The 13,963-nt window shown below is 35.7% G+C and overlaps 1 protein-coding gene across 1 annotated transcript in view; it reads right to left on the reverse strand.

Moving 5' to 3' along the window:
• Positions 1–3,176: 3,176 nt before the first annotated feature.
• Positions 3,177–13,963, reverse strand: part of LOC132130286 (E3 ubiquitin-protein ligase NEDD4-like) — a 74,970-nt gene continuing 64,183 nt past the window's right edge. The window contains exons 17-30 of the mRNA XM_059541979.1: positions 12,373–12,427; positions 11,071–11,129; positions 10,402–10,467; positions 9,849–10,078; positions 9,280–9,401; positions 9,062–9,132; positions 8,824–8,919; positions 8,657–8,730; positions 8,370–8,430; positions 8,156–8,215; positions 7,687–7,794; positions 5,973–6,069; positions 4,643–4,715; positions 3,177–3,842 (exon numbers count right to left, since the gene is read on the reverse strand). Of these exons, the coding sequence (XP_059397962.1) occupies positions 3,740–3,842; positions 4,643–4,715; positions 5,973–6,069; positions 7,687–7,794; positions 8,156–8,215; positions 8,370–8,430; positions 8,657–8,730; positions 8,824–8,919; positions 9,062–9,132; positions 9,280–9,401; positions 9,849–10,078; positions 10,402–10,467; positions 11,071–11,129; positions 12,373–12,427 (1,275 nt within the window). The 3' untranslated portion in view covers positions 3,177–3,739. The remainder of the gene's footprint in view (positions 3,843–4,642; positions 4,716–5,972; positions 6,070–7,686; positions 7,795–8,155; positions 8,216–8,369; positions 8,431–8,656; positions 8,731–8,823; positions 8,920–9,061; positions 9,133–9,279; positions 9,402–9,848; positions 10,079–10,401; positions 10,468–11,070; positions 11,130–12,372; positions 12,428–13,963) is intronic.

Raw genomic sequence — 13,963 nt, forward strand, 5'->3', positions numbered from 1 at the left:
CTTTGAGAAGTATTGATCCAGCATGATGTGGGGACGAGGTCACTAACCCAAAACCTGGGAGTGCTTCAAAAAGAAAAAAAAAGACCATTTCCTCTTAAAACACACTAACAGTTTTAATTAACCTATAAAACCTAAAACCATGAAAATAATCATTTAAGACACGTGTGAGATATAAATAAGGGTCAGACCACCCGAAACGCCTCTTTAAACATATAATCAGTGATTAAAATATTTAATATGGCTACACTATAGATAAAAAAAAATGGTTATTTCAGAAGCATCTCTAGGTCCCTAAAACTTATTCCATTCAGTTCCAGAAATCGCTAATATAATCATATCCAAGAAGTGTTGACAAACATACTACCAGTTAGTGGTGAAGCTCATTCTGTGTGTCCCGGGCTCTGATGTGATGTTGTTTGTGATTGCAGAAAGAGAGCACTTGATAAAGTGTACAGGCCACTTTTATTTGCTTGTCCTTGGATCTGATAGCTGTCCGACTGCACGTGTGAATGAACGGAGTTTCCTTCACCGCTCAGCAGAGCCTCATACCATGTGTTTAGCAACATTCATGTAAAAATGAACGTGATTTGACAGTCAAATTGTGCTGCATCAACTGTCCGGGAAACTAATATATAGGTTTTTGAAATGCCAGTAGGGTATAAAAATTATAATGCATTTTAATCATAGTTTTGTTTAGTGAATTATAGAAGAACATTTTAATTAACATGTTAAATAATATGCTCTTACTATCGCGAGCTGCAACAACAAATGTATAATATAAAGTAACATTTTAAAACCTATTTTGGCTTGAAAAAAAGGAAAAAATGATAATATGGTTGCATAATAAAATTATTTATAACTTACATAAAAATATACATTACATAAAAACAGATCACACATAAAGTGCTTTCTGCCCCCCCCCCCCCCCAAAGTTTAAAATTCAAAATGATGCTGTGAATCCAAAATAAATAAATAAAAACATTCAGCAAGGACACAATAAATTGACAATAACAATAAATAGTAAAATTGGTTTATTTTAAATAACTTTCTATTCATTATTCATTAAAGAATCATGTCCAAACCCCACCCTCCAAATATACGTATGTGATATGTGTGTTTGTGTATGTATATATATATATATATATATATATATATATATATATGTGTATGTATGTATGCATTATATATATATATATATATATATATATATATATATATATATATATATATATATATATATATATATATATATATATATATATATATATATATATATATATATATATATATATATATATATATATATATATATACACACACACACACACACAGACACCGAGAGAGATAAAATCAGTCTCTTTGACTATTCTTTGAAGATTTTAGAGATGATTTAGACTTGCAATGTTTAAGCATATAAAAGCATTAAAAAAAAATCAACATTGTAGATAAATCGACACAGCCTTGAACTAGATTACAAAGATGGTTGCCAGATTTCACCTGGTTAGCTGTGCCTGCAGCGTTGAAATAGTTCAAATCAACAGAACATGTAAAACTGCATATCTGTAAAAACAAAACCCCCCACAATAAAGGAAAATTATCTGTCCTCTTGTTTGCTTTTTCCTCGACTTCGGACAATCCAGTAAATGACCGAACACACTTTATCTCAACCTTCAGCTTAAACTGAAACCTAGAACAGACATCTATTTACAAACCCGTTTGCCAACCGTTACAGAAGTAGAATTACCATGAATGTGTTTATCTTAAAATCAATAAATCCAAACCCATCTGATCTAGTTTTTAAGCTTTATTTAGTTGATATTCTGTAATTTATGCTTGTGTAAGATAATGAAGTGTTTCTAGTGTCAACTAGCCAAACATTTCAAGACTCTTTGGATAAACCAGTATTACGACAGCACAACTAAATTCCATTTATCAGTTTATTTTGAATGAAGTTATACGAATCGCAAGGTCTTGTGGTGAGCAGGAACCAGACAGTAAATGTTCCTCATCAATAAAAAAAGAACTGTCCCTACAAAAGGGGAAGGGTCATTTATAACAATTACAATAATCATAATATTATCACAAACCTAGTGAGCCACGCCGGCCCGAAAAGTATGAGTGGGGAGGCGATAAAAGGTACAGATAAAAGACTGGAAAAGAGAACAGAAACAACCAGTTTGAAGTCTTAGTCCAGGCGGAGCTCGTTCCTACAGAGCTGATCCAGATTCACACTGAACAACCAGACTGACTCCAGATCAGCTGTAGGGCCGAGCTGTGATATGATATGTTAGCAGCAAGCCGATTATAAACAGGAGATATTGCACCAAGGAACTGAGCGCTTTTAAAAGAACACAACAGATAATCAGATTCAAGTTCACAAAAAAACTAAAACAAACAAACAGGTGACATGACCCTAGCGTGTGATCAATAAAGTGCCCTTTTAGGTACAGTGGTGTTAGAAGAAACAAGACAAAGAAATTAAGACCGAAAGAAAGAAAGTTTACATCCTGAAAGTCTACAAGACTTGCAGTGTTGAATCACAGCGCTTTCAAGACAGCTTCACTCTGTCGCTCTTTAATATACTTCAAACAGATTTAACATGTACAGTAAAAGTCCAATCACGTCTTTCCCCCAAACAAACTCATTTACAGCATTATGAACAGGTATAATCATAATACAGATAAAAACAATACTTATTACAATTGAAGGAAAACCCTCTCAGACTAACTTATTTACATGTCCAATGCATGTTGACTTTTCAATCTTTGCTCTCAACCCAGACGGAGAATAGCTTTATAATTACTACGTAATCATATCAAAACACAAGATACATGTTCATGCCAGTTTTCATAGCAATACAATAATCGTGTCAATCATACAATAATCGTTTCAATCATTTATTTTATTTTTTTATTGTTTTTTTGTTTTGTTTTTGTTTTTACCCACAATGATATGGATGTTGAATTGAATAAAGCCAGGCCACTGATGCATTTCCGATAACATTGTTTAAAATAGTAAACCACATTGTTGGTACAAATATCTGTTTCTTCTGTAAGAATGATAACAGTATCATAATAACAGCGATAATAATAAACTATTAAAAACAATTCCCGTTTCTAGATAAAAAAATAATCCTCGACGAAAGGAAGGAAGGAAGGAAGAAAGGAAGAAAGGAAGGAAGGAAGGAAGGAAGGGGGAACTTGGCATACTTGCGGGATAAGGGAGGAAGAGGATGCACCCTTCATCCTGGCTGTGATTCCTAAGGTTATCTGGTGTAAGTAAGACCTGATAAGAGAGTTAATTGTTGCCTCTCCACTGAACTTATATTATGTTTGTGAAATTAATACAAAAATGGGAATTTTTTTTAATGCTGTATTAAGGCTACCCCCACTCTGAAGCCACACCCCAATACTGACATTCCTTATTCACCATCAGTATAAAAGTTACCACGGCTTCAGAGTTGGTATTTTAAAATTAAACGTGTTAGGAGAGAGCATGATTTGTGGGATACTGGAGGGTTGTTTGGCATTCAAACGGGTTCACTGCCAATGCTGTTCCAGCAAGACAGATCACATGCATATACTGTGCTGACATCACACACCTGCAACCGCTGGGATCCGGCTGTACAATGGCAACTCGAGAGTGTGTATATGTAAATATAGACGTGAGTGTGTGAGTGTTGTACATGTCTTTGCTCATCGGTTGCATTAGGAGATCGTGTGGATGTAGAGGGATTTCTTTAGTCGACGCCCTCGAAGCCTTGAGCGTTTTCCACCGCCATCAGAAGCTTCTCTCGCAGGTCTTCAAACGACTCGTACATCGGGAGGTCCAGACGATTAAAGCTGCATTGAGAGAAAACATTATCATTGAGGTCAATTAGATGCAAAAACTATTGTTTTTAAATTAGAAGAGAGTGATGTCTTTTCCAAATATTCCCAACATTTTTTGGTATTTGGTGTATTTTGGTATTGTCCCACAATACTTAAGTAAAATAAAATAAAATAAAATAAAATAATCCCTTCTCCTGGAGATGAAGGGAACATATGTGACCCAGGACCACAAAACCACCCATACGGGTCAATTTTTTGAACTTGAGATTTGCACATCATCAGAAAGCTGAATAAATAAGCTTTCCAATGATCTATTGTGTGTTAGGATGGATTTCGCTAGGATATAACTATTTTAAAATCTGGAATCTGAGGCTGAAAAAAAAATCTAAATACTGAGAAAATCGCCTTTAAAGTTGTCCAAATGAAGTTCTTAGCAGTGCATATTACTAATCAAATATCAAGTTTTGATATATTTACGGTAGGAAATTTACAAAATATCTTCATGGAACATGATCTTTACTTAATATCCTAATCGGGAAGTTGTGGCCTAGTGGTTAGAGAGTTTAACCCCTAGGGTTGTGGGTTCGAATCTCGGGCCGGCAATACCACAACTTTTGAGCAAGGCACCAAACCACCAACTGCTCCCCGGGCGCCGCAGCATAAATGGCTGCCCACTGCTCCGTGTGTGTATTCATGGTTTTTTGGCTATTGCTAGAAATATACCCAAGCGACTTAAGACTGGTTTTGTGGTCCAGGGTCACATATATAGATGTGTCTGAGTAAATAAGCGGTCAAATCCCTTAAGTTCTTACCAGGTGTGAGCACGAGGGAGTTTGTCAGGTGTCCCCCACTGCTCGATAGTAAACAACTGCGGCCCATTGGAGCCTGCAAAAGATCACGTGACTCGTCAAGGACCAATTAGGAATGGAGCCAATTCATTCAACACGTTAAATCGTCAAGAGAAATGATAGTACAATTCTACTGCAACACCAAACATACGTACATTTACAAAATAACACAAATGTATGTATTAGGGCTGTCACTTTTAGTTCGAAAATTGATTGCACAATCGATCGGACCAACCAAAAAAAGTTTCGCAAATGAAAATAGGGAATCGATTTTAACCAAAAATGTAAACTATTAATTAAAATAATTAAACAACTAAAAAATATAGATCTAACAAAACTCACAAACAAGCAGAAAAAGAAAATAAAGAATTCCGAAAGTGCAGTATGCCTTGCGAAAGCTAGACAGAAAATACCAGCAATTTTACGCTCCTATAAGACCCAGTGACGTAGAAAGCAACCTTATGCTGCGCTCACACCAAACGCGAATAGAGCGTCTATAGAGCATCTAGTTACAGGAGATTCTGAGTTATGAAAAGGACCATTGCAAGCTGACAGCGACCGGCTTTTGTGGTGGAAAATTGGCAGTAATACCCCCACCTTGCGCAGCTGTTACTGAGTGTCCCTGGGACATCATTGCGGTCGGAGCGCGTCTTCTCAACAGCTGGACATATAGTGAATAAAAAACACTCTGCTCTGGACCCCGAAAATGTTGATCGACTTGTTTTCCTGTCCAATAAATTTGTAATGGCCCTAGCCTTTCATTATGCCTGCCTAGTGCCGCCTAGCATAAGTGTCGGTTACGTTCAATAAAAAACACACATGGCCTGTTCTCAAGTCCATTTAAAGTTTCATTTTTTTGAACAGTTGTTTGAAATGGATTGAATCATTATTTAAAATAATCTTGGAGATTTTAGATTTGCCTAAATCATAAATGAAGCCAGGTTGAAGCCTGCAGTGATGTTTTTCTTTTGTTATGGCAGCCGTCCCCTCTGCATATATATTTTTTCGAGAATGTTGCACTCCTGTTGCTATTTGTTATTCTGCACGAAACTTCATGCCAATAAATAAGAAATATTACTGACTTGTGTGTTTCCAGCGCTCTCTTTACGTTCATGCGTTATTTGACATTGAAAAAGGAAACGTCTTTTTTTTTAGACATGGAAAATCGATTCAATGAACACTTATGTCTTAAAAATCGAAAAAGATTTTTTCACAAAAGTGACAGCCCTAGTATGTATTGTATTATATCGTATAATATTTGTATTATATGTGGCACAGTAGAGCATTAATTTACCGTAGAGTTCAGCAAAGCCGTTCATTGGCACTCTGGATGTTCCAGTGACAAACTGCAAAAGTCGGATCCGCTTTTCGGCATCCATTAACAACACGGCCTGAGCAGAGATGGAGAGAGACATAGTTAATACCAATAACTTTCATTTGTTTATACTAGCAGCAAAGAAGAGAGTTCTCAAAACAACCATGTAAGGGAACAAGGTAGTTTTTAAGGTAGTTTTTCCCTCAAAGTAAATACCCTTACATTCAAATAAGCATCAGTAGAAAAACTCCACTTAATGTTCAAGTAGACTGCATTAAGACGTGGTTGCTTGACTGGTAAAAATGATTCATATTCTATATCTAACTGTATTAAAAATTATGTTGAATTCTGTATGACTTTTTTTAGTGTCTGGCTTTTTTCCCCTAAATTTATTCACAGAAACATTTGTGAAAGCACATGAATTTATGGGAAAATGCCACAAGCTGGGCTGCGGCTCAACATGTTGGAGCCAGGGGTCAAAGTTTGGCCAGTAAGACCCTGCTAGCAGATGCCCTAACTACACCATTCTGTGGGAGGTAAAAAAAAAAAATCTTTCTCCATGGACTGTTATTCAAAAATGAGTTTGCCAGCTCAGTAACTGCGGTTAAAATTTTTTTATGAATGGGCGCTCTAGACGTTACAAACATCCTTGGATGTGCAGCTCTGATCTGACAGATTTAGAAGAAATTAAGTTGCTGGGGTGTATTTGTAGCAATAGCCAAAAATACATTGTATGGGTGAAAATGATAGATTTTTCTTCTATGCCAAAAATCATTAGGATATTAAGTAAAGATCATGTTCCATGAAGATAAAGATGAAGATTGCCTACTGTAAATATATAAAAAAATAAATTTTTGATTCGTAATATGCACTGCTTAGAACTTCATCCGCACAACTTTAAAGGTGATTTTCTCAATATTTTGATTTTTTTTGCACCCTCAGATTCCAGATTTTCAAATAGTTGTATCTCTGCCAAATATTGTCCTGTCCTAACAAACCATACATCAATGGAAAGCTTTATTCAGCTTTCAGATGATGTATAAATCTCAATTTCAGAAATTGACCTTTACGACTGGTTTTGTGGTCCTGGGTCACATATAACACATCTGCTGCATATATGCATTGGACAGTAAATCTGCATGTATGTTTGTGTGTGTGTGTGTGTGTGTGTGTGTATGTGTAGAATGAGCAAGTCTGGTTCCAGACTGCTGATAAGAAGTTCATAATGCACTCCGTGACTCTTTCATCAGAGTAAACACTCGATGAGCCTCACATCAAACAGACTTTGATCGGTAACTGCCCACAGTGCACTTGGCATGGGGTCAGACACACTCATGCATACAAAAGTTTGGACACACTTGACTCAATTGGTTTCTAATGGTCTTTAAAATCTTTTGATCTAAAGGTTTGTTTAAATTCCTGAAATTAATTTGAAAGAAAATATGCTTTCATGACTAAATAAAAATGTCTTTGCAAAGCTATTTTTTTTTTAATGAAATTCATTAGTTTGAGGAGATCATCCCAGGATGCAATACTGAAGTTATTATCAAACGACTTTTATTTCATTAGTTCATTATTATTATTTCATAGTTCAGACAAAAAAAAACAAAAAAAACAAAGCAATAATAATGAATGAGTAGATGTGTCCAAACTTGTTGCACACAAAACACACAGGCTACATGCTTCTCCATACCTTCCAGAACCACTGGATTACAGGGTGATTAGGACAGAAGCCATTCTTATAGACGGTGTGCTGCCTCCAGTCATTGACATCCACGTCACCCAGACCACACATGAGCAGCTTTGGAACAAGAAATAAGATAATTGATAAACAATTAATCAGATATTAGTACAAAAACCACTTCACACCGTAAAAATCAGATGATACATTGCAGTATAAATAGTACAGCAGTCTGTTTTTATCAGTTTATTATTATTTGCCACAATGATCGGTTTAAGTGTGGCTTTCCATCGATAATGCAAACAACAACCTGAACAGAAATGCATTGCTCTGTGCTCATGTGAGAAGAGCCAATTCATTCAACCAAATACAGAAATTATTATTATTATTTTTTTATAATTCTACGAAAGTCTTGGACATGGATGATTCGGTCTCCATGAAAACGACAGACACAGAGAAATAGTTTGTGGTAAGTTGTTACCTCCAGTTCGTTTTCATCAAAAATCTTTATCAAGTCGATAGTAATGAGTTCGGTGAAGCCCTGTGAAAGAGATATGTGAAACATGATTAAACCGTTGCATGTAAATAAAGCATGTTTGGCATGTAATTGTAAGGAATTAACTTCTGCTACCGCCTAGTGGCAATAGCTGGAACTACAAATAACTTGTTATCGTGTGGGGGATTTGATCATGTACCTCCAAAAAGGCATTCATCTGTTTCTGGACCCGGTTCACAAACCGCCACTGAATCACCAGGCTGTGAAAAAAAAAAATAAAAAAAAAAAATAATATATATATATATATATATATATATATATATATATATATATATATATATGTATATATATATGTATATATATATGTATATATATATGTGTATATATATATATATATATATATATATAAAGGAAGGAAAGAAAAGTTTTTTTTAGTATAAGATGCTGTATGTAGTAATTTACAAATAGAGCAAGAGAGCAACTCACTCGATGTATTCTTTTTTGTTGTCATTGGTTATAACCATCTCTGATCCGCTTGGCTTTAAATCCACCTGATATGTCTAGAAATATAAAACATTTTACAATTAAATTTTCTCATTTTAAATGACTCCCACTTTTACAAAAACATACATTTAGACACATAATGGTTTTACCTGTCCAAAGTTGTCCTCATCAATTGCGAACCGCAAGTCCAGTTCTGTGGGGTCGTTTTCCAGAATCCACTTGAGAGAGTTGTAGTATTCACTGTCCTACATGATGGACAGAAATGCAAAACATGTCACACTAACTTCAAATCACTGTTTAAACAACAGATTTCAATGAGAATTCAGTTTTATGAGGTTTCTGAGTTATATCTTAAAACTGGTGTGTGTGTGTGTGTGTGTAACGCACCACTGACTCCATATCATTCAGTGTGATCTGTTTGCCCAGCATCATTTTATAGAACGGTCTGATGAAGAAACCTGCAAAACAAGAATGCATTTCTGTTTGTAACAGGGAAAAGCAACTACAAGTCAAATCAATCCAACCAAACCATTATGAACCATAAAATAGAGAAAGTGTCACATGAAAAAGCTTCTGATCAGCTCTCAAATAACAGGCTTATGTACCATCTAACAGCTTTCCGTGATAAACAGCCATGCCTGCCACCCGACCGATGAACTTGAAGTATGAGAGGTGATCCTCATTACAGAGGCCAGAGTTTGAATTGATCTGAAGGGTGTAGTTATCTCTGTAGACAGACAGAAGGGAGACGTTAAACGAATGTGTGTCTAATGAGTCTATATATATATATATATATATATATAGAGAGAGAGAGAGAGAGAGAGAGAGAGAGACATGTAAGTATATAGACAAATAGACTGGCAGACACATATACATAGACAGGAAGACAGACATGTGGACATAGATAAAGATATACAAAAAGAATCTAAAATATTGTCAGGCAGATAGACCGATAAAAAAATAAATAAACAGATTATAAAAAAATTACAATATGTGAAGCAATACAAAAAAAAAGATGGCTGCTCACAGCTAATGCACACTAAAAGGGGATATGGATAAGAGGCGAGAAGTGGAGAAGGGTAGTTCAAGATTACATGCCAGTTTGAGCAAATCTGCCAAAGATGATCAAACTTGACAAAACACAAAACTAGTGCACAAACACATGGACACTTACGTGGCCGAGTACTCAAACAGCCCATAATAAGGGTTAAACATCTCCTTGGAGAGCAGGAAGAACCATTCTCTGGCCACGCCCCCATAGTCCAGGCCTTTCTCTGATTCAAACTCGATCCACAGACGGGCCTTCAGATTGTCGGGTTTCTTCAGGGACATGATGCGTCTGTACGACTCCTCCAAGATGTTATTCCTGTGCAGCTTCATTTCAAAACGGTTCGGAATATCTGCCTGTGGGGAGAGAGAGATTTAAGGAACGTACAGATGCATCCTGGAATTCATATTTGGATGATTAAAATCACAAAATAATAACCTGAAGCTCACGACTAGCTACATTTCAACTTAATATGAAGGCTGTAGACGACAGCACTGTAAACTAATGCGTTTCTGTCATGTGAAGAACAATTTAACACCCAACAGGAAAAAAAAAAAAAAAAAAGAAAAGCGCTCTCTTCAACAAGGATTTCACACGGAATAAATTAGAGTGTCTAGGAATACAGTATGTGACAGGAAAGAGCTCACTGTAATGTCTCTGAAAACGCTTCGTTTCTTACCGGCTTCTTTAACTTCTTTCTGAAGTAGTCATACTTCTGCTTGAATTCTCTGGAATATGGCACCGCCTAAGACAAGACAAATAAATTAAAAACTGAATACAATAAAACTAAAACTCGATCAGTTAGGGGGACTTGTACCAATGGACAATCAAGAAGGCAAACATGAGTTTAGAAATAATTAGAAATGTTTTCAAAAGAACATCAACACACACACACATATGTGTGTATATATAACTTTGTTATGTTTTTAAAAAGGCCTCTATTTTTCATTGTGACATAGCTTTTTTTATTTTAATCTACTGTAAAAACAAGTATTTTTATGTTATAATACCTCTAATTTAAATCAATAAAAAAATAATAATAATCCTATAAAAAATGTAATCGTAATGCAATAAAAATGTTTCATTGTGAAAATTTTGAATTATTTATTATTACTACTATTAATAATAATACTAATAGTAAAACAAATCAAAACTAAAAATTAGACATTAAAAATGTGTCATTTTGCATTTTAATGGTTAATTCTTTTTTTTTTCTACTCCTGACAAATCTCCTTGTATTCTCTATGAATTTTGTATTATTTTTTTAATAACAAAAAGCCACAAGTGTTATAGGAGAGCAGAGACAGAATAATAGAAAGATTGTGACAGAGGATAAAAGTACACTCACAGGTCCAGTTATGGCAGGACTCTGGAGGCGAGGGTCTTCCCACTGGGTTTTTTTGGTGTCTGAAGGAGAGAAGAGGAATTTTATAAGCCTCATGTTTTCATTGCTATTTGAAACAGATTCAATTGACACAAAACTAGCTACACTTTTTAAAGAAAATGTTTCATTTAACAAACCTTCAATGTGGTGGTACAACATAAATCAGTGCACACACCACTGGACCTGGCAAACACTCGAGGTCATTTGTGAATGTGTGAAGCTGACAAACAAAACAGGTGTATATCGACCATGGCAGACTCAGCAGTGGTTAAACACCCCTGTGTTGTGATGGACACTGAGGGCATGTCCCAGTTTAATGATGCTTCAGTAAAATGAGCTCACAACTTGTATTACCATAGATATTGATCACACAGCACATAATAAAGTTACTGAGACAAAACAACAAATAGGAACTTGAGAGCATATCTGTGAATGGAACCTGAATTACTGTTTGTGTAAAACAGAAGGCAGCTGGATTATAGTTCCCAAGAGAAGACAGCAAAACTATGCTGGATTCCATCTCATTTTAAAGCAGCATAAACATTTTCAAACTCCAAAATTGAATAAAAACATCTGTCCAGTATTCTCTACCCAGTATTACAGTATGTTTACAGTGATGCAAAGACATTCAAAATTAAATAAAAAAAAGAGAGAAGTTTTATTGCTATAACATAAAAGAATTTTAATTTCTGACCATATAAAACCGAATGAAATTATTAATTTGTTTTCTTATAAATATATTTCAAAATGTGTTCAAATAGAAAAAAGTTATTTTAAGTGTTGTGTTAAACATATCTTCTATACATATATATATAGTATTTTAATTCTCTGTTAAAATTAATTGTTGTCAAAAGTATAAAATATTTAAAATACTTTGGAAAGGAAAATTAAAAGTAATTTTAGACTATAAAAATTTGTGTGTGTTAAATAAAATATTTTTAATAACTTAAAGTGATTATTTCGCCCAAAAATGAAACCTGTGTGAATTTCTTTCTTCTGTTGAACACAAAAGAAGATATTTTGAAGAATGTTGGTAACCAACATTGACTTCCAAAGTGCCCCCCCCCCCATCACACTATGAAAGTCAATGGGGACCGTCATCTGTTGATTACCAACATTCTTCAAAATATCTTCTTTTGTGTTCAACAGAAGAAAGAAATTCATGCAGGTTTGGAACAACTTGAGGTAATGATATCACTTGAGTAAAAGTCACTTTAAAGGTTTAGATTTTTTCTGCTTATTCTGTCAATTAATGAGTGTCCTTACTATGGTCGATGTAAAAGGTTCTTCCGTCTGCATGCACTCGTTCCTCCCACCCAGGCTGCGGAGATTCAGAGAGAAAGAGAGACATTAAGATCAGACGAAACCACCAGACCTGATACACCACTGATACATCAACAGCTGAAACGGATAATGTGATGGCAGGAAGGAACAGAAAGATATGACGATTCCTCAGTTCAGCGTGGGAGACCTTCCACTAGCATGCAGAACAGACCTCATTTATTCACTCACTCTCACTCAGACAAACACACACACACGCATTCACATACTGCCCCCTCTTTTGAGAGCGGAGATCCTCGAGAGCTGCAAACCCACATTGATACCAACATCACAAGAAACTGTCAGGCCTGACAAAAATCACAGCCAGGGATAGACATTCAAACAGGCCAACAATTCATAACCCACGACATCAATGGAAGCTGTTTGATGACCCACACACGGGATCCAGAGAGGGGACAAGACCTCCGTTTACGACCGAGAGACTGTGAGCCAGCACTGAAGACAAGCGCTCACGTGCTGAACGGACATCAGCCAAAACTGGCATTGAATGAAGCACAGGATGCACACTGTGCAGAGGTGGAGGATGACGGATGGAGAAATGATAATCAACACAACCAGATACGAGATACGTGCAGGGAGAAAGATGGTGACAGACAGGAGAAACAGAGCTCAACAGACAGGTTCTGAAAGTAAAAATCCAGTTTAGGGTCGCAGTGATGTGTATCTTTTAAAAAACACACACCTACCAAGAGTTTTGCAATGGTAAAGTAATGATATATGCTAGTGTAAATTCTAGAGTCTGCGTAATTCTTGGTATGTCACAACCCAAAACCCTATATTTTGTTGAAAATCATTCTGCCACTCATTCAGCATTTGACCCAGTCATTAATCCATGTGTTAGGCAGAAAGAAAAATAGACTTTTCTTGCTGTTTATGCATTTAAAAAAAATAAAATAAATAAATAAAAAATCAGCCACTGGTAATCAGGCAGACAAGCAGAAACTACATAACATTAGCTATTTACCATTTTAATTAATGTAGCACTAGACCATAAAAGATAATGGCAATAAAATACATAGAAAAAAAAAAATCTTGTATGCTATGATTTTAATTGTTGGTTTGGTTCAAAGCTTAAAACATAATATTCTGAGATTCCTATGAAGAAAATGAATAAATTTCAAAAATACTTTTGAAAATAATAATACTACTACTACTGTAATACTTCTCAATATTGAACTCTATAGAGAGCTGAAAGCACTAAGAAAAAAAAAAAAGCCTTACCAAAAAAAGAAATCGGATCAAGAAGAAGAAGAAACCTGACAAAGACTGAAAGTAAAAGTGAAAGTAGGAGTAAAACAAAGGGAAAAGGAGGGAGTGTCATCCATGCCAGCAATGATAAGAAAGGTGGAGAGGGCAGCCAGGCTGGTGGGCAGGCAGGTAAACACACAGACAGAGAGAGGACCGACCTCCTCTGGAAGATTCTGTCACAAACAGCATCGAGCGCAGAGCGCACCATGTTCCCCCATGCCACCAAAAGAGAAATCACACACACACACACACACACACCACCAGCTTG

This window comes from Carassius carassius, chromosome 47, assembly GCF_963082965.1.
Source record: "Carassius carassius chromosome 47, fCarCar2.1, whole genome shotgun sequence".
Lineage (NCBI taxonomy): Eukaryota > Metazoa > Chordata > Actinopteri > Cypriniformes > Cyprinidae > Carassius > Carassius carassius.